The sequence below is a fragment of the Sus scrofa genome, chromosome 8, assembly GCF_000003025.6.
Source record: "Sus scrofa isolate TJ Tabasco breed Duroc chromosome 8, Sscrofa11.1, whole genome shotgun sequence".
In the NCBI taxonomy this organism is placed as follows: Eukaryota; Metazoa; Chordata; class Mammalia; order Artiodactyla; family Suidae; genus Sus; species Sus scrofa.
In genome coordinates, this window is record NC_010450.4 from 65,769,133 (window position 1) to 65,793,630 (window position 24,498).

General features: G+C 36.3%; 1 protein-coding gene across 3 annotated transcripts in view; it reads right to left on the reverse strand.

Annotated features, from left to right (window-relative positions):
• Window positions 1-24,498, reverse strand: part of LOC100513296 (transmembrane protease serine 11F) — an 87,857-nt gene that overhangs the window by 32,360 nt on the left and 30,999 nt on the right. For 2 of the 3 annotated variants that reach the window (XM_021101394.1, XM_021101395.1), the window contains 3 exons: window positions 22,373-22,454; window positions 18,126-18,277; window positions 13,150-13,268 (listed from right to left, as the gene is read on the reverse strand). In XM_021101394.1, the coding sequence (XP_020957053.1) occupies window positions 13,150-13,200 (51 nt within the window). In that variant the 5' untranslated portion in view covers window positions 13,201-13,268; window positions 18,126-18,277; window positions 22,373-22,454. The remainder of the gene's footprint in view (window positions 1-13,149; window positions 13,269-18,125; window positions 18,278-22,372; window positions 22,455-24,498) is intronic. The other variant, XM_021101393.1, reaches the window with a different exon arrangement.

The following is a 24,498-nucleotide window of genomic DNA, read 5'->3' on the forward strand; positions in this document are numbered from 1 at the left end:
TAGAGATGTTGGGCATTTTTTCATGTGCTTGTTGGCCATCTGTGTATCTTCCTTGGAGAAATGACTGTTCAGGTCTTTTGCCCATTTTTCCTTTGGGTGGTTGGCTTTTTTGCTGTTGAGTTGTGTAAGTTGTTTGTATATTCTAGAGATTAAGCCCTTGTCTGTTGCATCATTTGAAACTATTTTCTCCCATTCTGTAAGGTGTCTTTTCATTTTCTTTTTGGTTTCTTTTTCCTGTGCAAACTCTTGTCAGTTTGATTAGGTCCCATGGCTTATTTTTGCTTTTATTTCTGTTGCTTTGGGAGACTGACCTGAGAAAACATTTGTAAGGTTGATGTCAGAGAATGTTTTGCCTATGTTCTCTTCCAGGAGTTGGTGGTGTCTTGTCTTATATTTAAGTCTTAAAGCCATTTTGAGTTTATTTTTGTGCATGGTGTGAGGGTGTGTTCTAGTTTCATTGATTTGCATGCAGCTGTCCAGGTTTCCCAGCAATGCTTGCTGAATAGACTGTCTTTTTCCCATTTTATGCTCTTGCCTCCTCTGGCAAAGGTTAATTGACCATAGGTGTCAGGGTTTATTTCCGTGTTCTCTGTTCTGTTCCATTGTCTGTATGTCTGTTTTGATGCCAGTACCACACTGTCTTGATGACTGTGGCTTTGTAATATTGCTTGAGGTCTGGGAGAGTTATGCCCCTTGCTTGGTTTTTGTTCCTCAGGATTGCTTTGGCAATTCTGGGTCTTTTGTAATTCCATACAAATTTTTGGATTGTTTGTTTTAGTTCTGTGAAAAATGTCATGGGTAATTTGATAGGGATTGCATTGAATCTGTAGATTGCTATGGGTAGTATAGTCATTTTTACAATATTGATTTTTCCAATCCAGGAACATGGAATATCTTTCCATTTCTTTACATCTTCTTTAATTTCCTTGAATAATGTTTTATAATTCTTGGCATATAAGCCCTATACCTCCTTGGTCAGGTGTATTCCCAGGAATTTGATTTTTGGGGGTGCAATTTTAAAAAGTATTGTATTTTTGTATTCCTTTTCTAGTATTTCATTGTTAGTACAGAGAAATGCGACTGATTTCTGAATGTTAATATTATATCCTGCTACTCTGCTGAATTTGTTGATGCATTCAAGTAGTTTTTGGGTTGAGTCCTTAGGGTTTTCTATGTATAGTGTCATGTTGTCTGCATACAGTGACAGTTTTATCTCTTCTCTTCCTATTTGGATGCCTTTTATTTCTTTTGTTTGTCTGATTGCTGTGGGCAGGTGCCAGAGTCCAGCTCCAGCAGCCAGGGTATTCCCTCCAGGGATGGACAGTGTCGGCGAAGCACACGGAGACAGCCTCTTTGTCCCTTCTTTCAGGGCGCTGGACTGCTCCAATTTTATTAGCATAGGTAACAGTTTATATAGACAGCTTAATTGTAACTTACATCACAGTGCTTAGATCATATTCTCAAAGGTTAAATTTTAGACTACATGGTACAGTAGCTATACAATGTGTTCTAAAAATTTTAATCAAAACTAACGGATACAATGCATCATGCAAAATTATGATGGGTACAAAACATTATGTGGAAAAATCATTATATGAAAATAAGGCAATTCGGTATAAAAATGTCTTGTGGTTACTTTTAGCAAGCACCACCCATTATTGTTTTAAGCTAAACTTTAACAACTAGAAAGGTCACAAGCACAAGAATTTAACATTTACAAAAACTCTTTTTTAGATTAAAGCTTAAGGTACTAACTTCAAAGCATTATGGTCAGGGGACAGTATGAGAAAATATTTTTTATGTCAGAGCAACTTAATTTCATAAAACTTAAAAGCTCCCTACAAAACTTATTAAAAGCAAGATTATATTTTTCCATCAAAAATGATGTATGGCTAACCTATTCTAACCTATTGTACACGCCACAATTACTTAACTCTAAAACCTATTTTTACTTGTAACAAACCAATGAACACTTTGTTTTTGCTTGCATTAGATCTGAATAGGGTGAATTTAACCAAGGTGAAACTCTAATTATTTTATTACTGTTCCAATATTTGTTGTTCCAATTTTATTGAATCACAAAACAATATAGAAAAATAACAAGGAATAACAAACAAATAACAGAAAAGGCTGAGTAATAAATAAATAACAGGAAAGACAATTTTCCAAGAAGTAATTTTTATTCTTGCACTATTGTGCAAAGCCTTCATTTTATCATTGTTGTTGTTGTTGTTGGGTTAGCAGGTGAGCTTCATTATTTTTAGAACTTGCCCTCGGAACTGTGCCGCCGGGTAAGCCCTTTTCCCTATTTCTAAACCTGCCCTCGGAACTGTGCCGGCGGGTAGGCTTTTTTTCCTTGGTTAGGAACCCTGCCTTCGGAACTGTGCCATCAGGCTAGTTCCCTTCCTTGGCCTCCTGTATCTCCTCGGCTCCCCGCAGGCAGGACTTCCAATACCATGTCGAATAGAAGTGGTGAGAGTGAGCATCCCTGTCTTGTTACAGATTTTAGTGGGAAGGCTTTTAGCTTTTCTCCATTGAGTATTATATTTGCTGTGGGTCTGTCATAAATGGCTTTGATTATGTTAAGGTATGTCCCCTCTATACCCACCTTGGTGAGAGTTTTTATCATAAATGGATGTTGGATTTTGTCAGATGCTTTTTCTGCATCTATTGAGATGATCATATGGTTTTTTACTTTTCTTTCGTTAATGTGGTGTATGATGTTGATTGATTTGTGTATGTTGGACCATCCTTGTGCACCTGGGATGAACCCCACCTGGTCATGGTGTACGATCTTTTTGATATGTTGTGGGATTCAGTGGCTAAAATTTTGTTGGGAATTTTTGTGTCTATATTCCTCAAAGATATTTGCCAATAGTTTTCTTCTTTGGTGGTATCTTTGTCTGGTTTTGGAATTAGGGTAATGGTGGTGTCAGAATGTTTTTGGGAGTATTCCTTCTTCTTCAGCCTTTTTAAAAATTTTAAGGAGGATGGGCACCAGTTTTTCTTTGTATGTTTGGTAGAATTCGCCTGTGACGCCATCTGGTCCTGGACTTTTGTTTGTAGGGAGTGTTTTTATGATATATTCAATTTCATTTCTAGTGATTGGTCTGTTCAGTTGGTCTATTTCTTCTTGATTCAGTTTTGGCAGGCTGTAAGATTCTAGAAAATTGTCCATTTCTTCCAGATTGTCCAATTTGTTGGCATATAATTGTTCATAGTATTCTCACAGGGTTTTTTGTATTTCTGCAGTCTCCATTGTGACTTCTCCTTTTTCATTTCTGATTGTGTTTATTTGGGTTCTTTCTCTCCTTCTCTTAGTGAGTCTAGCCAGAGGTTTGTCAATTTTGTTTACCTTTTCAAAGAACCAGCTCTTGGTTTTATTGATTTTTGTCTATCGTTTTTTCGAATCTCTATTTTATTGACTTCTTCATTGATCTTTATGATTTCCTTCCTTCTGCTGACTTTAGGTTTGTTTGTTCTTCTTTTTCTAATTCACTTAGGTGTTGGGTTAAGTCGTCAATTTGAGATCTTTCTTCTCTTATGAGGAAGGCCTGTATTGCTATGAACTTCCCTCTGAGCACTGCTTTTGCTGCATCCCATAGATTTTGAATGACTGTGTCTTCATTATCATTTGTCTTGAGATATTTTTTAATTTATTTCTTGATTTCGTCACTGACCCATTGGTTTTTCAGTAGCATGTTGTTTAGTCTCCATGTAGTGAGTTTTTTCTCATTTATTTTCCTGTGATTGATTTCTAGTTTCATGCCATTTTGATCAGAGAAGATACTTGAAATAATTTCTATACTCTTAAATTTGTTGAGGTTAGCTTTATGCCTCAGGATGTGAACAATTCTCAAGAAGCTTCCATGTGCACTTGAGAGGAATGTATATTCTCATTTTTTTTTTTTTGGATGTAATGTCCTGAAAATGTTAATTACGTCTAACTTTTCTATTGTGTCCATTAAGATCTCTGTTGCCTTATTGATTTTCTGTCTAGAGGATCTGTCCATTGTTGTGAGTGGGGTGTTAAAGTCTCCTACTATGATTGTATTCCCACTGATTTCTCCTTTTATGTCTGTTAGTATTTGTTGTAGGGATCTTGGTGCTCCTATATTTGGGGCATATATATTGATGATTGTAATATCCTCTCCTTGAATGGATCCTTTAACCATTAAATAGTGTCCTTTTTTGTCTTTCTTTATGGCCTTTGTTTTAAAGTCTATTTTGTCTGATATGAGTATTGCAACTCCTGCTTTCCTGTCTTGTCCACTGGCATGAAATATCTTTTCCCATCCCCTCACTTTCAATCTATATGTGTTCTTTGCTCTAAGGTGAGTTTCTTGTAGGCAGCAGATTGAAGGTTTTTGCTTTTTTATCCAATCTGCCATTCTGTGTCTTTTGATTGGAGCATTTAGTCTATTGACAATTAAGGTGATTATTGATAGATATGTATTTATTGCCATTTTAAACCTTGTTTACCAGTTGATTCTGTTTCTTTTTTCTTCTTTTCTTTTTTTGGTTGGATAGTTTCCATTTATTTTCTGCTTGAGTACTTTTCATTTTTTGTGAATGTAGTGTTTGGTTTTGATTTGTGCTTGCCCTGTTTTTTAAATATGTTAACCCCTTCCTATAATTGTGTGTTTTAGCCTGATAGTCCTGTATATTCAAACTCTTCATTACCATAATAAAATTTTAAGAAATGAAAAAAAGGATCTATTTATTTCCTTACTTCCCTTGCCCACATTTTATGATTTTGATGTCTTTTTTTAAATTTTAGTTTATTTTAAACATCTTCATGATTAGATCTGTATGCTGGCTTATTTAAGTGACTGTTCTCTGATAGTGGTTTCCTCCATCCTAGTTCTTCCTCTTTTTTTTTTTTTTAGTTTAGAGAAGCCCTTTCAGTATTTCTTTTAGCATGGGTTTTGTATTGCTGTATTCTTTTAGCTTTTGTTTGTTGAAGAAATTTTTTATTTCCCCTTATATTTTAAATGATATTCTTGCTGGATAGAGTATTCTAGGTTGCAATTTTTTTTCCTTTCAGTGCTTTAAATATCTCTTGCCATTCCCTGCTGGCCTGTAGAGTTTCTGTAGAGAAATCAGCTGATAGCCTTATGGGGGGTTCCCTTATAACTGACACTTTGTTTTTCTCTTGCTGCCTTTAGGATCCTCTCTTTATCATTAACTTTTGCCATTTTGGGATCTATTTGGGTTCAACTTGTTTGGGGCCCTCTGTGCTTCCTGTTTCTTGAAATCAGTATCCTTTAGATTTGGGAAGTTGCCAGCTATAATTTCTTCAAATATATTTTCAATCCCCTTTTCTTTTTCTTCTCCTTCTGGAATTCCTATTAAGCATAGATTGGCCTACTTTGTATTATCCCATAGGTCTCTTATATTGCTTTCAAGTTTTTTCATTTGGTTTTCTGTCTGCTGTCCTGTTTGGGTGATTTCCATTATTTTATCTTCCATGTCACTAATTCGTTCCTCTGCATTATTCATTCTGATTTTTACTGCCCTTAGCTAAGTTTTTATCTCTGCAAATGAATTTTCTAGTTTTTCTTGGCTCCTCCTTATATTTTATAGTTCCTTTCTGGGGGAGTCTGTGTTACTATTCATATCTTCTCTTAATTCCTTCAGTATTTTCACTATTTCCCTTTTGAAGTCCAAGTCTGTCAGACTGCAGAGGTCTGTTTCATTGTTGACTGCTTTAGGTGACTTCTTCTGTTGCTTTAGCTGGGGATGGTTTCTTAGCTTCTTCATCTTGCTTGTATTTTTCTTTTTCATGGTGGAGGTGCGCTTCCCCTGGCTGGGCAGGGTTTGCCCTGGCACTGCTGCGGAGTGCTTCCCAAGGGCAGGTGGTGTTGACCTGCCGGCTTTGAGGCAGCGGGGGCATTTCCTGAGGGCGGGCTGGGCTAGTAGGGTCACTCCCAGGCAAAGGAGCACTTCTTTAGGGTGCGAAGTGCTGATCAACTTGATCTGATGTAGCAGAGCACTTCCCGAGGGCCGGCAGGGCTAGCCAGCTTGCTCCAAAGCAAAGGAGCACTTCCTGAGGGCAGGCAGGACTGGCAGGTGCACATTGCAGTGGAGGCACACTTCCTGTGGCCTGGCAGGGCTTGCCCTGGTGCTCCTGGGCCGTGGAGCTCTTCCTGAGGGCAAGTGGTGCTGGGTGGCTTGCTCCTGGGCATTTGGGCGCTTCCTGAGGGTGGTTGGGGCTGGCCTGGTCACTCCACGGCAGAGGGGCACTTCCTGTTGCCAGGAGGGGCCTGCCAGAATACCCTGGGCAGTGGGACACTTCCCCTGGGTGGGTAGGCCTGGCTGGGGAATGCTGGGTGTAGTGGTTTGCTTCCCCCAGTGGGTGGGGTCAGTCCGCTGTGGATGACAGGTGGCTTCTGGCCAGGAGCATGTTGGGTGGAGGTGGGGGATGTACTGGGAATGCTCTGCTCTCTGCCAGCTGGCAGGCAGGCGCCTATGCTGGGGTGCAAGGTGTATTCTATGGTGGCCTTCCCCTCCTCCTCTCCCCTCTGCAACAGTGGCGCCTTGTCTCTCCTGCTGGTCTGGACCTTCTCCTGGGTTCCCTCTGTTGTGGCTTTCCACTCCCCAGCCCTTAGTATATTGCTCCCTCCACTTGGGACACGCCACTTCCTAGTCCCTCAGGCTGTCCCACAGGGCCAACCCCAGCCCACTCCCAGGGACTAACCTCTGGGGGCTAGGTCTCGGTGCCCAGCCTCCACCCTAGCATGATCATCTGGGTTTTTGGTGTCTGTGCCAGTGGTTCATATGATCTGTTCGGCTCTCACTCTGCTTTTCAGATCTCAGACTGGCTGCTGTGCTTTTCTCGGTATCTGGAGATGCCTCCAACTTGGTTGATCTTTCAGTTGGTTAGGTGACTTTCCAGGGTGTGGGTTCCCTTTCTCCTTCACGGTTCCTTCTCAGGAGTGACAGTCCGGTTCTGATTCTCCTTTTCTCGCTCTCTTCTTTTCTCTTGTTTTACCCAGTTATGTCAAGAGATTCTTGCCATTTTGGGAGGTTTAAATTCTTCTGCCAGCATTCGGTTGCTGTTCTGTGCAAGTCGTTTTATGTGTAGAAGTGTTTTTTTTTGTTGTTGTGTTTGTGGGGGAGAGCGAGTGTGTCCCCCTACTCTTCTGCCATCTTGCCTCCTCTCTCAGCAAATTGATATTGTTAAAATGTCCATGCTACCCAAAGCAATGTACAGGTTTAATATGATCCCTATCAAATTACCCATGACATTTTTCACAGAACTAGAACAAATAGTCTTAAAATTTATATGAAACTGTAAAAGTTTGGAACTGCCAAAACAATTATGAGGAAAAAAAAAAACGAAGCTGGAGGCATAACACTCCCAGACTTCAGCCAGTATTGCAAAGCTACAGTAATCAAAAGTGTGGTATTGGCAGAAAAATAGACATGGATAGAGAGCCCAGAAATAAACCCACACACCTATGGTCAATTAGTCTTTGACAAAGGATGCAAGGATATACAGTGGAGGAAAGAGTCTCTTTAGCAAGTGGTGTTGAGAAAGCTGGATGGCCACATGTAAATCAATGAACTTAGAAGACACTCTCACACCATACACAAACATAAACCCCAAATCTTTAAATACCTAAATATAAGTCTTGACACCATAAAACTCCTAGAAGAGAACATAACCAAAAACATTCTTTAACATAAATCATAGGGATACTTTCTTAGATGATTGTCTCAAGGCAAAAGAAATAAAAGCAAAAATAAACAAATGGAACAGCAAAGGAAACCGTAAACAAAAATGAAAACACAACTGATAGAATGGGAGAAAATATTGGCAAATGATGCCACCTATAAGGGCTTAATTTTTAAAATATATAATCAGCTCATACAACTTACTAACAAAAAACCAAACAACCCAATCAAAAAATGGGCAGAAAACCCAAATAGACATTTCTCCAAAGAAGACATTCAGATGGCCAAAAGGCATGTGAAAAGATGCACAACATCACTGATTATTTGAGAAATGCAAATCAAAACTATGAGACATTACATTACACCAGTCAGAATGGCCATCATTAAAAGGTCTACAAATGATAAATGCTGGAGAGGGTGTGGAGAAAAGGGAACCCTCCTACACTGTTGGTGGGAATGTAAATTGGTACAGTGACTATGGAAGTAAAAACTAAAAAGAGTTACAGTCTGATCCTGTAATCCTACTCCTAGGCATGTATCTGGAGAAAACTCTAATTTGAGAAGATAATGCACCACAGTGTTCATAGAAGTACTTTTTAATAGTCAAGACATGGAAGCAACCTAAGTGTCCATTGACAGATGAATGGATAAATAATCTGTGGTATATATATACACAATGGAATATTAGCATAAAATAGAATAAAATAATGCCACTTGCAGTAGCATGGATGGACCTAGAAATTATACTAAATGAAGTAGGTGAGACAGAAAAAGACAAATGCTTATGATACCACTTACATATGGAATCTAAAAAAAAAAAAAAAGAAACAAATTTATTTATAAAACAGAAACAGATTCACAGACATAGAAAACTTATAGTTACCAAAGGGGGAATAGAAGGAGGGATAAATTAGGAGCTTGGGATTAACAGATACTCACTACCCTATGTAAAATAAACAACAAGAACCTACTGTATAGCACAAGGAACTATATTCAATATCTTAACCTATAATGGAGAAAATTTTGAAAAACTTTATATGTATACATGTGAATTATTTTTCTCTACTCTTGAAACTAACAGCATTGTTAATCAACTATATTTCAATTAAAAAAACCCACAATTTCTCCTCAGCCACATTGGAGAGAGTAATAAAAATAAAACAAGTCCTCGCATGTGCAGATGGGAAATGATTTTTAATTTAAAATTGTACATTCAAACGATCAGTTGAATGGAATATGGGATAAAGGGTTCTTTTGGCATAAAATAATACAGAAATTTTACCTCCCAGCCCCTTTTCCTTGGGGAGAGTACTTGAGGACATAGCCCACCAACCACATCAAGGAAAACATGGGATGCAAGAAGTAATGAATCTCACATACTAGAGCAGTTCTATTCTGACCCAGGTTTACCTCTGTGAAGTGGACCCAGAAAGCAACCAATTCAAATTGAGGCAGAAAACAAAATTTTGAGAAAGAAAAATTTTAAAATAAGGAAATACTGAGACCTTGAAAATATCTGAAGCTTCTGTAAAATGATAAAGGGCTTAAAAAAAGATTGGATCTGTTTCAGTGTTTCTGGGATCATTATTTCTTGATTAGCATAGAAGTGTGGCAACAAACAATAAGTGTTGGCCGGGCTGTAGAGAGAAGAGAACCCTGCATAATATTAGTGGAAGTAGGAATTGATGAAGCTAAAATGAAAAATTGCTGGAGGTTCTTCAAGAAAAAAAATAGAACTACCATACAATCTAGCAGTTCTACTTCTGGGTCTTTATTTGGAAGAAATGAAAACACTAATTCAAAAAACTATCTGCACCCCCTTATTCATTGCAGCATTACTTACAGCAGCCAAGACATGGAAGCAACCTAAGTATTCATTGATGAATGAATGAATAAAGAAAATACAGCATAAACATGCACTAAAATATTATTCAGCCATAAACAAAAATGGAATTTTTCCACTTGTGACGCTATTGATGGACTTTGAGGGCATTATGCTAAGTGAGGTCAGGCAGACAGACAAAGATAAATACCTTACGATCTCACTTTTATGTGGACTGTATAAACAAACAAAAACCCTAAACTTATAGAGAGAGAATAGATTGATGGTTGCCAGAGGTGAGAAGTGAAGGATAGGTGAAATGGGTGAAGGAGGTCAAAAGGTACAAATACCCAGTTTTAAAATAAATAAGCCCTGGGCATATAATGTATAACATGGTGACCATAGTTAATAAGACTATATTGTATATTTGAAAGTTGCCAAGAGAGTAAATCTTAAAAGTTGTCATCACAAGGAAAAAAATTATAACTGTGTGTTGTTGAATGTTAACTAGATGTATAGCGGTGATCGATTCTCATAAAAACAAGTATTGAATAATTATGTTGTACACCTGAAACTGTATAGTGTTATATATCTCAATTATATTTTAATTGAAAATAAAATCTAAACATAATTCTGAATAAGGCCACCTGCCAAGAAAATGAATAAACAAAGAACTGTGGCAGAAACTTATAAAAAACACTGTTCTGTTAAATGACAAACAGTATTTAAAATATTGATTGTTGGTTTTCAACATTTAGAAACAATCTACATATAGATAATATATAGATATATAGATAGATAAATGACCAAATAAAATGCAAATGTTTTCCAACATTTTTAATAATTTAGAGAAAGGACAGTACAGTAGTACATTAAGTGCTAAGGCCCTCATCACTTAGAGATAGTGTCTATAGCCAATCATAAAGAATCATCCTAACTTATTCACCTTTCTATAGATTCATTACTTCTTTGTTCCAGAACAATTCTCATAAGCTGTAAAGAGTACTTCTAGGCTAACATGCTGGGTTTTGCTAAAGAAACCTATGGTTGGAGTTCCCGTCGTGGCGCAGTAGTTAACGAATCCGACTAGGAACCATTTTCGGTCCCTGCCCTTGCTCAGTGGGTTAAGGATCTGGTGTTACCGTGAGCTGTGGTGTAGGTTGCAGACACGGCTCGGATCCCACGTTGCTGTGGCTCTGGCTTAGGCCAGTGGCTACAGCTCTGATTCGACCCCTAGCCTGGGAACCTCCATATGCCGTGGGAGCGGCCCCAGAAATAGCAAAAAGACAAAAAAAAAAAAAAAAAAGAAAAAGTAAAAGAAACCTATGGTCTCTGTAGACACGATTTTCATTGGACAAAAAAGTGGAAGACTATTATTCTACTTGACTTTCTTCTCTGATAGATAAAGACTCAGCTGTCTTAAACAGTCTTTTCAGCAAGTATTGCTGGGAAACCTGGACAGCTTCATATAAATCAGTGAAACTAGAACACACTCTCACACCGTGCACAAAAATAAACTCGAAATGGCTTAAAGACTTAAATGTAAGACAAGACACCATCAAACTCCTGGAAGAGAACATAAGCAAAACATTCTCTGACATCAACCTTACAAATGTTTTCTCAGGTCAGTCTCCCAAAGCAACAGAAATAAAGGCAAAAATAAACAAATGGGACCTAATCAAATTGACAAGCTTTTGCACAGGAAAAAGAAACCAAAAAGAAAATGAAAAGACAACTTACAGAATGGGAGAAAATAGTTTCAAATGATGCAACAGACAAGGGCTTAATCTCTAAAATGTACAAACAACTTATACAACTCCACAGCAAAAAAGCCAACCACCCAAAGGAAAAATGGGCAAAAGACCTGAATAGACAGTTCTCCAAGGAAGATACACAGATGGCCAACAAGCACATAAAAAATGCCCAACATCTCTAATTATTAGAGAAATACAAATCAAAACTACCACAAGATACCAGCTCACACCAGTCAGAATGGCCGTCATTAATAAGTCCACAAATAACAAGTGCTGGAGGAGATATGGAGAAAAGGGAACCCTCCTGCACTGTTGGTGGGAATGTAAGTTGGTACAGCCACTATGGAGAGCAGTATGGAAGTACCTTAGAAAACTATATATAGAACTACCATATGACCCAGCAATCCCACTCTTGGGCATATATCTGGACAAAACTGTCCTTGAAAAAGACACATGTACCTGTTATGTTCACTGCAGCACTATTCACAATAGCCAAGACATGGAAACACCTAAATGTCCAAGGACAGATGATTGGATTAAGAAGATGTGATGTATATATACACAATGGAATACTACTCAGTCATAAAAAAGAACAACATAATGCCATTTGCAGTAACATGGATGGAACTAGAGACTCTCATACTAAGTGAAGTAAGTTCAGAAAGAGAAAGACAAATACCATATGATATCACTTATATCTGGAATATAATATATGGCACAAATGAACCTTTCCACAGAAAAGAAAATCATGGACTTGCAGAATAGACTTATGGTTGCCAAGGGGAGGGGGAGTGGGATGGATTGGGAACTTGGGGTTAATAGATGCAAACTATTGCCTTTGGAATGGATAAGCAATGAGATCCTGCTGTATAGCACTGGGAACTGCGTTTGGTCACTTGGTAATGTGAGAAAAAAAATCTATACATGTATGTGTAACTGGGTCACCATGCTATACAGTAGAAAATCGAGAGAACACTGTAAGTCAGCTATAATGAAAAAAAAAAAAAAATCATGTAAAAGAAAAACACAGAAAAACTAAAAAAAAAAAAAACCCAAAACAAAAATCCCCTAAATTATAAAAAAAGACTTCGCTTGCCTAATTTACTTGAAAAATTAGAAATGACTTGATGAATGTCTAAATTTTCAAGGAAAAGAAAAATATTTGAAAGGCAAAACTAAATTTGAGGTTACTGTCAAGAATTATAGACACATATACCTATATATGCTTTTATTTTGTGTTTTAAAAAGCTTTTCTGTGCTTTTAAAAGCAAAATAAAAAAAATTACAAACATGCCAATACTATATTCTTATGTTAATTAGATGAACCAAGAAGGAAAATCAAGTGTTTAAAAATAGGGAGGATGGAGTTCCCGTCGTGGCTCAGTGGTTAATGAATCCGACTAGGAACTATGAGATTGAGGGTTCGATCTCTTGCCTTGCTCAGTGGGTTGAGGATCTGGCATTGCTGTGAGCTGTGGTGTAGGTTGCAGACACGGCTCAGATCCCACGTTGCTATGGCTCTGGAGTAGGCCGGTGGCTACAGCTCCGATTAGACCCCTAGCCTGGGAACCTCCATATGCCGCGGGTTCGGCCCTAAAAGGATAAAAGACCAAAAAAAAAAAAAAAAAAAAAAAAGGGAGGATATCAGTTTCGACCAACAATTTCCTCAGGGACTCTAATCTACATACATTTACTAGTATATGACATTATTCTAAATATTTTGCATATACTAAATTATTTAATCCTTACAGCCATATCACCTAGATACCATATTACCCTCATTTTACAGAAGGAGAAATTAAGCCATGAAGCAGCTAAGTTCCAATAACAACCACACTCAAAGTAAGGTAGAAAAACACATTCATAGACTTTGAAAATTTCTCTTGGGCTTACCATTTTCTCAATCTGATGACTCCTTTCTATAAAGTCTCTTGAAGTTCTCATTCCATAATTTTCTTTGTATTTTATATTTGTAACTTTAAAAGAGGCAAGATAATAGAATGAATTATCATCTGAAAGGTAAAAATAAACAAAAGATCATGCTTAAATATAATCAGTTCCTTTCTCCACTCTCAAAAACAGGCTTATTTCTTCTTAGTACAAAATTTATTGCAGTCATTTTTTCAAATATTTTGTAATTTCCTCATTGCACCAGCTAAAATAGAGAATTTGAGCCTCCAAATGTCCTTTCAGACCACTTACTTACAGTGTTATGCATATAAAATTCATCACTCAATTAGGTAGGCAACATACAATGAAAAATCAGTTACTGGAAATAATTGCTGATAATCATATAAAAATTATCAATTTCTTTAAAGAATTATAGAAATATAGCTAAGCTGTATTATGAAGATACATTCAACAGAAACCTGTGTTTATTGTTTTCACTTTCTTTTTGACAATTCAATTCTCAATTCTCTGTAATTTATTCCTAACACATCACTGAAGCTGCCACTGTCAAGGACAATGGTTATCTCATGGCCACACTTCTTTTGGTCTTTTTTCTTTCCATTTTGATTTCTTAACAGCCATTATCATGTTCCTTAAAACCCCATCTTTGGCTTTATGAAGTTATCTTCTAATGTTCTTCTTTCCTCCTGGTCATGCCTTAGTTACCCTGCAGACCTTTTTTCCCCATGTCTATGCTTAGCTATCTAATGTTCTATCCTTGGCTTGGTCATGTTAAATAGCTTCTTATGTTTCTCCTCACCATAATCTGAGTCATCATCATAAACTATTTTTAATCCCATAACAAAAGATATAATAAGTAACCCAAATAATGCTGGAAACAATCTAAATCATGAAAACTTTTGTTGAAAAATATAACTCACTATAAAATTCTAGGTAACTAAAAAACAAAACTCAGGCAACTTGCAAACTCAATGTTTGAATTTTTCTACTTAATGTCGTATTTCATGTGAATGGTGGTAGTGGTGATTTTATCTATATTAAAATATCTTCAAACAGTTATGAAGGTATCAATATTAAATGTGTATATATAAATATATATACATGTAAATATACATATCTATTTAGTAATTTATGTATTAAATATGTATGCAATAATATATGTGTATATATGGCCCATGATATTTTTCATTGGCAAAAGAGATTTGCAACACACACAATTAACAATGGACGTATAACAAGAACGTAGGAAGAACTATCCAAATTAATAATAAATAAAAGAGAACTTAAAAGATGGGGACAAGATTTGAACAGGCACTTCATAAAAACAAATGCGCTTGGAATGAATGACATATGAGTAGGTGCCCAGCATCATTGGTAATCAGGCAAATACAAATTAAAATTACAATGGTACCACTATGGTCTGCACTATGTTAGCACATATGTAAAGGTATGGCAGTAGAAAATGTGGATAAGTATATGAAGCAATGGGAACTCTCATATAATGCTGATAGAAAACAGTTTGGTGTTATCCGTAAATTTAAAAAAAGCACATGCCCAGTGACCCAGCAATTCTACATCTACTCTGTTCCCTAGACCGGGGTACCAAGGTCCCTTCTTATACAAAACAAGTTATGTAAGAGGGTTCACCGCAGTATCGTTTTAATGCACAAAACCTGGACCCACCCAATGTCCATGAACGACAAATAGATAAGTAAATTATAGGATGTTTAGGACAACAAATATTTGTAGTTTTTTTGTTTTGTTTTGTTTTTGTCTTCTGTCTTTTTAGGGTTACACTGGCGGCATATGGAGGTTCCCAGGCTAGGAGTCTAATAGGAGCTACAGCTGCCGGCCTGTGCCACAGCCACAGCAACACAGGATCTGAACTGCTTCTGTGGCCTACATCACAGCTCACGGCGATGCCGAATCTTTGACCCCCTGACCAAGGCTATGGATCAAACCCTCAACCTCATGGTTCCTGTCGGATTTGCTTCTGCTGTGCCATGACAGGAACTCCAACAAATATTAGTATTGAAAATAAATGGACTTAGATCAGAAACAAGGCCCAAAACATATGTATAATATTAGTATATTTACTTAATGTTCAAATATAATTTCATCCCCCCACCCCGGAGGATCCAAATGAAAATCTCAAGGATAAATAAGAATCTAACAGTTCATCAATCTTTCTATCATGATGAGTAGCAAAGAGAAACATTAATTCTGCCAGGCACTTTATATTTAATTAATAACAGAAATTATCTTGTAAAGTAATACCCAAGAAGATATGCAGTTGTAAATATAAAACCTGAGAAAGATAGCAGGTGGTCCCTGACATCCAGGCACTGGCCTGGTGTTACCACTCAGGCCTATGTATTCTCCTATTGAACAGAAACAATTTTCTAGAACATCGACATGAGACAATGCTACTCTGTGACAAAAATAAGACTTTCCACAGACATGTCTGAACTCAGATTAAAAACGCTGTCCATACAAACCAACCAACCACCACCACCACCAACAACAAAAAACCTGGAACGGCTTTCTATTACAACTGCTGCTTCTCTAACACTACAGCTCTAGCCTCACCGCATTGCTTTTGCTTTCTGGATAAGATTTTTTAAGACAACAAATCACAGAATTTTTCTAGCTTCCCTGTAACATTCAATCCAGCAAAAAGACCTGCTTCCTTGAATCTTATCCCAAATCACAAAAATATTATAATATATCCTTTCTAACAATCTGTAAGTGCCCCACCATTGCCCATGGCACATGCTCGCCGTCCCAGCAACAAACAATTACCCAATTCGTTTACCTGCAGACATGTTCCTGGTGGTCTTTGGAGAGGGCATCAACAAACCATTCATATTCTAAAAGTCACCCTATTTTAAAATTGCACATATAGATGGTAGATAATTGGTAGGAATACAGTGAAAACTGGCCATTTATAATTATTGAGATCCTTAGGATAAAAATAACTTCATCAAACACACTTTAATCTTGGGGATGTAAATTATACCATCAAATCTGCTAAAATCCTACTTCTGTTTTGGATATTTCACATTATTTCATTATTTTAATTTCCTGCTTTTCAGATCCATTTATCTCTACTCTTTAAAATTCATATTTTAAAGAGACGTGTTCTTGTTGGTGTTATATTGGTTACTACAGTGTGTTTTCCTTCACTGACTTGGTTTTGATTTCTTTATACTATAAAAATAGGTACATAGGCACTTCTACTGTGGTGCAGCATGTTAAGTATCTGACGTTGTCTCTGTGACAGCTGGGGTTCGATCCCCAGCCTGGCTCAGTGGATTGAGGATCTGGCATTGCTGCAGCTATGGCATGGGTTGCAGCTGCAGCTCAGATTCGATCCCTGGCTCAGGAACTTTCATGTACTGTGGGTGCGCCCCCTCCCATGTACATAACTTTTAAAAAATGTGTTATCTTAGATCCATTTTATCCTTTCCACTTATTTATCCCTTGTCATAGACTGTCTTCTCCTTTGTTTTACTAAATTTTATTCTTATTCAGGCTACTCTCAATGAGCTGCATGGAGAGTCCAAATTCCCGATTATTAACTTCAGTATTAGTTTCCTATAACCAATTACCACTTATTCAGTCGCTTAAAACAGCACAAGTTTATTATTCTCTCACAGTTCTGAAAGTCAAAAGTCTGAAATGAGTTTTACAGGCTAAACTCAAGACCTTAATTTTTTTTTCTGGAGGCTTCATGGGGAGAGTCCTCTTCCTTGCCTTAGAGAGGCTCTCTTCATTCCTGTGGTCACATGTTATGTTGTTTCCTTCTCCCCTGTTTCTGTCATCTCATAGCCTTCTCCCTTCTTTGACCTTTTTGTCTCTCTTTTACAAAGACAATGGTATTACAATTAGGGCCCATCAAGACAATCCAAAATAATTTTTCTTCAAAATCCTTAATGTAATCACACCAGAAAAGTCCCTTTTGCCATGTAAGGTAACACTCATAGGTTACAAAAATTAAGCCACAGGTGTCTTGGGTGTGTGAGGACATTATTCAACCTAACATAACCTCTGATATTTTTCAAGTATCTTTGCCATTATTTGTATAATCTCATTACTTTTTTCTTTCTTTGAACACATGTAGTATTAAAAGTGAAAGGCATATTAAACATAAAACTTCTTCACTACATTTTAACCCAAAGAAGATATAGACACAACTGCAGAGGGTAATGTGGTTTTTCCTTTCATTTCATGAGAGTCTAAGAAATGGCATCAATTCCTCAATAAAATGGTTAGAAAGGTAATCTGAGCGTGTTGGACAGTATTTCATCTCTTCCTGGCAAGTCTTTCAAGTATTGTTTTATTGTTATGAGTCATATAGTTCTGTAAATGTTCAGATAAAATCTCAGCCACATGTGATTATTAATACACATACCAAAGACAAGGTAATTAACCTTGGTTGTCATTTGGTTGGACTGTGGTACTGACTGTCCATTTTTTTGCACCTGGTGAGGAATTAATTCTAAGTTTTCTCTTCTTCCTGTGGTCCTAAGATAGTGTCTTTTTCCTTCAAAAATAATGTTTAATCTTTAGCCCTTTAAAGATTTTTTTCAGGTAACTTTTCTCATATCATTAGCTTTTCTTGGTGCAACTCATTAATATATTGATTTTCAAAAAAGTATATTAAACTCAACACATGATATGATTTATCTTTAAAGATAATCTTTTCATTCTTCTTTCTCTTTTTAAATATATTTGTTTTAGAAGTGTCTATCCTTGTAATACTGTTTACTACAAGCTTCACTGGCCGGAAATATGAAACACGGCTCAGTACAGGAAAACTGTAATTTAACATCAATAAAAGACTAGTAATTGAAATGCTAATAGCATGCAAATGGCCTTTTTTTATACAGTATAGAATTTTCAAGATATTAAGTCATGGAGCACTTAGGCAATAGAAATGTGACCTGGATACTTACCCTCAACAACAAAATGAGTAACAATACCAATCGCAATTCCTATGATTGCTACAATTGCCAATATGAAAAGAGTTAGCCTTATAGGGTCCCAAAATTGCTCTCTTCTTTGATAATCAATTCGTGGGTAATCAGCTTCTGAATATCGCACTGGCCTGTGATTACGGAAAGAAAAATAGACAAAATAAATTTTATTACGGTTTTTCTCTAAGCCCACCTGCTATACTCTGCTATGAAAATAGTTTCTACTGCTAATTAACAATAAGATACTTAGATTTTGAAAAGAGCACAAGGTTTTAATTTGTGTACCCTCCCCTAATACCCCAACCCTAGTATAAGTTTTAGTTAAAGCTCTACTGATGTTGACATTCAAGTGAGGACACCTTCTTGCTATATGTTGTCTGACATATTGGCAGTTCAAATTTGGATGGCAAAGTACAAAGGCTCACTTAATAAAAAGGTAATTTATAAATAACATTTTCATATTTTAATAAGGAACTTTTTTACAGTAAAGTTATGTAATAATCTTATCAGTTTCACTTGATTAAAAGTAAAACATTTTAATATGTATACTTTTTAATGACCTTAAAAAATTTCTTAATAGCTTGTTTTATTTTATTTTATGTCTTTTTGCTATTTCTTTGGGCCGCTTCCGCGGCATATGGAGGTTCCCAGGCTAGGGGTCTAATCGGAGCTGTAGCCAGCGGCTTACACCAGAGCCACAGCAACGCGGGATCCGAGCTGCGTCTGCAACCTACACCACAGCTCACGGCAACGCCGGATCCTTAACCCACTGAGCAAGGGCAGGGACCGAACCCGCAACCTCATGGTTCCTAGTCGGATTCGTTAACCACTGTGCCATGACAGGAACTCCCTAGCTTGTTTTAAAAGTAGCAATGTTACTTCTGAAGTCCTAATAATGATTCTTCACATGTTTATTAGCATCTCACAGTGAAATCAAGTTGTAAATTTTACTTGATAAGACACCAGTCCCTAGGAAGACTTTTATTTCCATTTGACTCTTACTTGTCCCAACTCATACACTACCAGCCTATTCAAAATATCTTAAGCCATTTAAATTCTCTTTCTACAACTCTCAAGAGATGGTATTTTATTTTCTGAATCCCCAAATAGGATTCAATATTTACTATTTTGAAAGTGAGTCATTTTGTGAAAGTTTTAATGTTTTTAATTTTATCTAATAAATATTTAAACTTTATTCATTAAATAGGATTTTGAGAATATATCTACAATATTATAATAATGTTTCAGAAACTATTCTAGAGCCCAAATGGTAGAAAAATTTTACTTTTTTTCTGAGAAAATAAGTATATTTCTGCATTGAGAATGTACTATAAATAAGTGTAATATTTTTTAATTCAATGAATTTTATTCTATTTATAATTGTACAACCATCATCACAACCTAATTTTATAACATTTCCATCCCGACCCCCAGTGCATCCTTACCACCCCAAAACTGTTCTCCTTTGGTAATCATAAGTGTTTCAAAGTCTGTGAGTCTGTTTCTGTTCAGCAGATATGTTCATTGTATCCTCATTCTAGATTCCACATATAAGTGATAGCTTATGATATTTGTGTCTCACCATCTGACTAACTTCACTTAACATGATAATCTCTAGGTCCATTCATGTTCCTGCAAATGCTATTATTTCAATCCTTTTTTATGGCTGAGTGATATTCCGTTGTGTATATGTATCACATCTTCTTTATCCACTCCTCTGTCGATGGATGTTTAGGTTGCTTCCATGTCTTGGCAATTGTATATAGTGCTGCAATTAACATTGTGGTACATGTATTTTTTTAAGTCATAGTTTTCTCTGGATAGATGTCCATGAGTAGGATTGATGGGCCAAAAGATATGAAAATTTTAAAATATACTTTTTGCCTCTGTGACACTCACATTTTAAAAGGCGATACAGACATAGAAATAAGTAATTAATAGATAGTGTGAACTGTGCGAAAATAAAACTTTATACAGGAAGAGAAAACACCCTCCTGGAAGGCTGTGAGTGTCACGGAGTTTTATCCAGAAAGTAACATGATTAAAACTTTGAGTGATAAAAGTTCTCCAGCTGTGAAAAAGGAGAAAAGAACAGAGGAAAAAAAAAATAGCATGTGAAAAAAAAGAAAAAATAAAAACACTAGGTATGTGAAATCACACTTATCAGTAATAATTAGTATTGGGTAAAATTAGATTTTCCTCTCAAAGAATTTATGGTCTCCAAAATACATCCATGATTACAAGTCTTTTACAGCCATACTGTACTAGAAAGAGGATATGGTAAGGCTGGTGGGCTGGACCAGCTCAAGAGGACTCTTAAAACCCAAAGTAAAGAGCTTGAAATTGTCTCTGCAGGAGGGGAGGAACCATCTTAGTTAGGCTGATAATTTGAAGAATCACAGAGGTATGAATGAGAATTGGAGCAAGAAAGCAGTCAGGAAGACTGGTGTTGAGGTCTTTTTGAAGGTCCAAGTGAGAGGGTGAGGCCCTGAAGTAAGGCTGAGGCAGTGGGGTGGAAAGGAAGAGAAGGATTTAGCTCTAGTCCTTGAGCTTTGTCGACTGCTTAGTTGTATGGCAGGAAAGGGTTAATGGCCCCCTTCGTTTCCATGTTCATGTAAATAACTGTGCTTCCAGCCAAGATGAGGAAAATTAAAAGAAGGTGTCTCCAAGGTAGACATAAACATTGTTAATAATGAGCAGTGTGTTGTCTTCAACTTGGTTTGAGCCAAATGGAAAATATTCACTTTATGTCTTCTTTTTGACTCATTGTATTTTAATTGTTGCTAACACCTGTTTTTATGACTCTAATAGAACTGTTAAAGTTGGTAGCCCACAGCTCAGAAAAAAAGGAAAAAGTTACTTATGTCCTCACATGCAGGGTATTCCTCCTCACTAGTAATTGAAGTCTCCATTTCCAAAATCTGTGGCATTGAGTATTATTAATTATTTAGTTTGTGGATATTTTGGTTGCTGTAACTTTTAAAAAGTCTCAGTAACTTTCCCCCTAAGTTTGGTCGGTTTGTTTTTAGTACCCTGAGCCCTTCAACAAGCCCGAAATGACAAAAAAATCAAATTCTGTCAAATTTATGGGGGTGATGTTATGTAACTTCATGATAACACTGTATCATGGTAAAGGAAATTTAAAAATCATGGCCATATTTAATTTTAAAATGTTTTGTCTGGTAATCAGCTATTCTCAGTCTGCTATAACTAGAACAGTGGCTTTTATCTAATGTGGTAGTTGAAATAGGTTTCACCAAATCCTCATTTCCATGTTTTAAAATAGAACTGGAGGGAGCAATATGCAGATACCAGTTAACTGCAAAGGAAGCGATGTTTACCCTAGTGGGGAAAAATGAAGTCATAAAAACCCAACAAAGCATTCATAAATTTGAAAGAAATTTATTATCTAGGCTGTTATGCAATGTTTGTAATGCTCATTCAAGGCAGTGGTTAATGAACTTTGAGAACCTGGCTATGATAAATTAGATTTTTTAAATGGATAACTGGTTCAAACTTTGAAAAAAGATTGTTTTATTTTGATCACATTTAAAATGTCTTTATATATTCCTATACCTTTCTTTTGATTTGTATATTAAAAATAATTTTCATTTAATCTGAATGTGAGTCTGATAAGTGGAACTTTTTACAGCCTTTCATGATATCTAGATTTACATCTGCTTAAAAGAGAGAATTAAGCCTAAATTTGTTCTTTTAAAAAAATTCATTAAAATGAACTAAATACAGGAACTAAAGTCTTTTGGTAACTTGGATAGAAGTAAAACTTGAGCGGTTACACAAATGAATACACATGGAAGCAGCATTAGAAACAGCATGAAATTTAGCATCAGAAATCTAAGGTTCAAGTCTTTGGTTATGTATATATATATCTGAGTCTAAGAATCCCTTGTCTATTAAGTTAGGGTGATTATATCCCCCACCTTTCAAAGTGGTTGTAAGGATTTTAAGAAAGTTATATGAGACATTTCATAATTTCTAAAGAAGTCTATGAATAGAAATTGTCAGAAGCCATAAGCTTTTAAAGAAAAATAATTATTCTACTATTCTGTATATAACCCTGATACCCTGCATAATTCCTGGCAAAAATATTGCCGCTCTTTGAATGAATGAATGATGAATGAGGGAATTGCAGTCTAGATTCTACATCCACAAAAATCATTTGCATACAAAAGCTAAATCTAAAAGTTTTTATTATTAATACTTACCAAACAATTATTTCATAAACACCAAGTTTACACAGTGAATAAAATGAAAATACATGGTCCTTGCTGTCATAGTATTTTTAGTCTAGAAGGGGGGAAAGATAAAACTGGTAAGCATAGAGATCCTTAAAAGTTGTGATAAGAGCTTTGAAGAAGATGAATAAGATGTCTGTGATAGAAAATAAGAGTATGTAGATTGGGGAGGGGGGCTAATGAAAAGACTGAGTGAGGGAGCCCTCTCTATGAAGGTAATAGTTACGCTGAGATGAAGTATGAGGAGAATGTGCAGAGCTGTTGCAAGGTGGTTTCTGGCAGACGGAAAGCATGCTAGGCTTGCATTAGAAAATAACTTGGCCACTTGGAATCGACCATTAAAATTATTATATTAAAATTTAGGAAACATTCCAGTTTCTTTAGCAGGAGAAATCACTTCTATATTACTGAAAAAGTAGCTCCTGTTCATAATTTTCCTGTTGTCTAAGCATATGCTGCTGTTTCATGCTTATGGCTTAACTTGGCTAAATATAGAAGACAAACTACATTTTCACAGACCAAAAAGATGTATGTCGAAAAGCTCTTGTACCTTTCTCTCTAGACAGTCTCATAAATGTTTTGATGGAGAGAACAAATATAACCTCTATGACTGCCTCCTCCAAAATACCACCTGTGTAGATTAGCAATTAAGCCCGAGATTTATATCCTCTTTTAGAGGCAGGCTTTTTGATGATAGCACTGTAATCACAACTAAATAAACAGGTGAGAAAGTTTGCGCCATCCCAATCACTAGTTATAATGAGCTCTATAATTAGTATATCCAAAACAGGTGATGATTGGAATATGATGCTTGCTTCTTAGGGCATACTGCTAGTTCAGTCCTGAACTTTTAAGAAATTTATTTAAATAATTGAAACAGCTGCTTTTACATAATTTCCTTTACAGAACTTTTCTGAAAATGGAGTTTTATGACAAAAATTAGTCAGGGTCTAACCAGTGTAGTGTAAGTAACACTGGGCAGAGGTAGGCCAGCTTTGTAATATATGTGCGTTAAATGGCATAAGTGTCTTCAATGTCAAGCACATTGGGGCAATTGTTAGGTGATTAAGACATATTACAGTCCCTCAAGCCTCAGTGTGGGTAGCTTTTTTAGATTCTTGACCTTAATGTGAAAATCCATGCAATAAAAGTTGTTCAAAATCCAATGAAATACGGAACTACATGGAAGTCGTAGTATTTTTGACCAAAGAACAATGACTTTTGATGACAAAGAGGTATAAAATGGCACACCAGTGCCTAAATTAGTATTTGAAAATTTTCAAGATTAATCCATTTGTTCCCTTTGGAAGAGTTGAACTGAAAAAATATGTAAGTATGCATGGTTCAGGTGAATTGTACAAGTCACAAGAGGACATTCACGATGAGAGAGACATCGCCAGACTAGATTAAAACTTCTTTAATCACCAGATATCACCAGGTCTTCTCTGGGTGGCAGTCAGACGGCAAGAGGGTTACATTTTAAATTTGTATTTAGGATTGATTTTCTGCCAGTCGTTGTTTTCTTCATATGACTTTAGCTACTAATTTGAGACAATTTATAGCATGTGGTTTGGCACAGTACTCTCCCCCTTTTTCAACCTAATCTTTTAGTGCTTTAGTTTGTTCACCTATGCAATTGGGATTTGAATCAGTTTATTATTTGAACCAGCTTATTACTGAAATATAAGTATTGGCATTGCTTTTCCCATTTCTAGACCTCATAAGATAGTTGGTGTGTGTGCATATGTTTGATTTTCTAAGGTGATATCACCACAGAGCAAAACATATGTTTTTTTTAATATATATATGTATATATATATCACATTTAATTTTTAATAGTGACATTTGATGTATATACACTATAAAATTTTATTTGTAGATTTGGAGGTAAATTTGTCTTAAACCTTATAAACTCAGGCATTAACTGCTTTCTCTAAACTCTAAATAGATTAAATGCTTTTCCAGTAATTTTCTTTCCCATGGTATTACTATGTGACTATTGAGTTCGTGGTAAAAGTCCCAAAACTGCATATTAACAACATGATACCTGGCTTATTCATGTAAAATATGTCAAGTGTTTCCAGACAAAGCTGTGG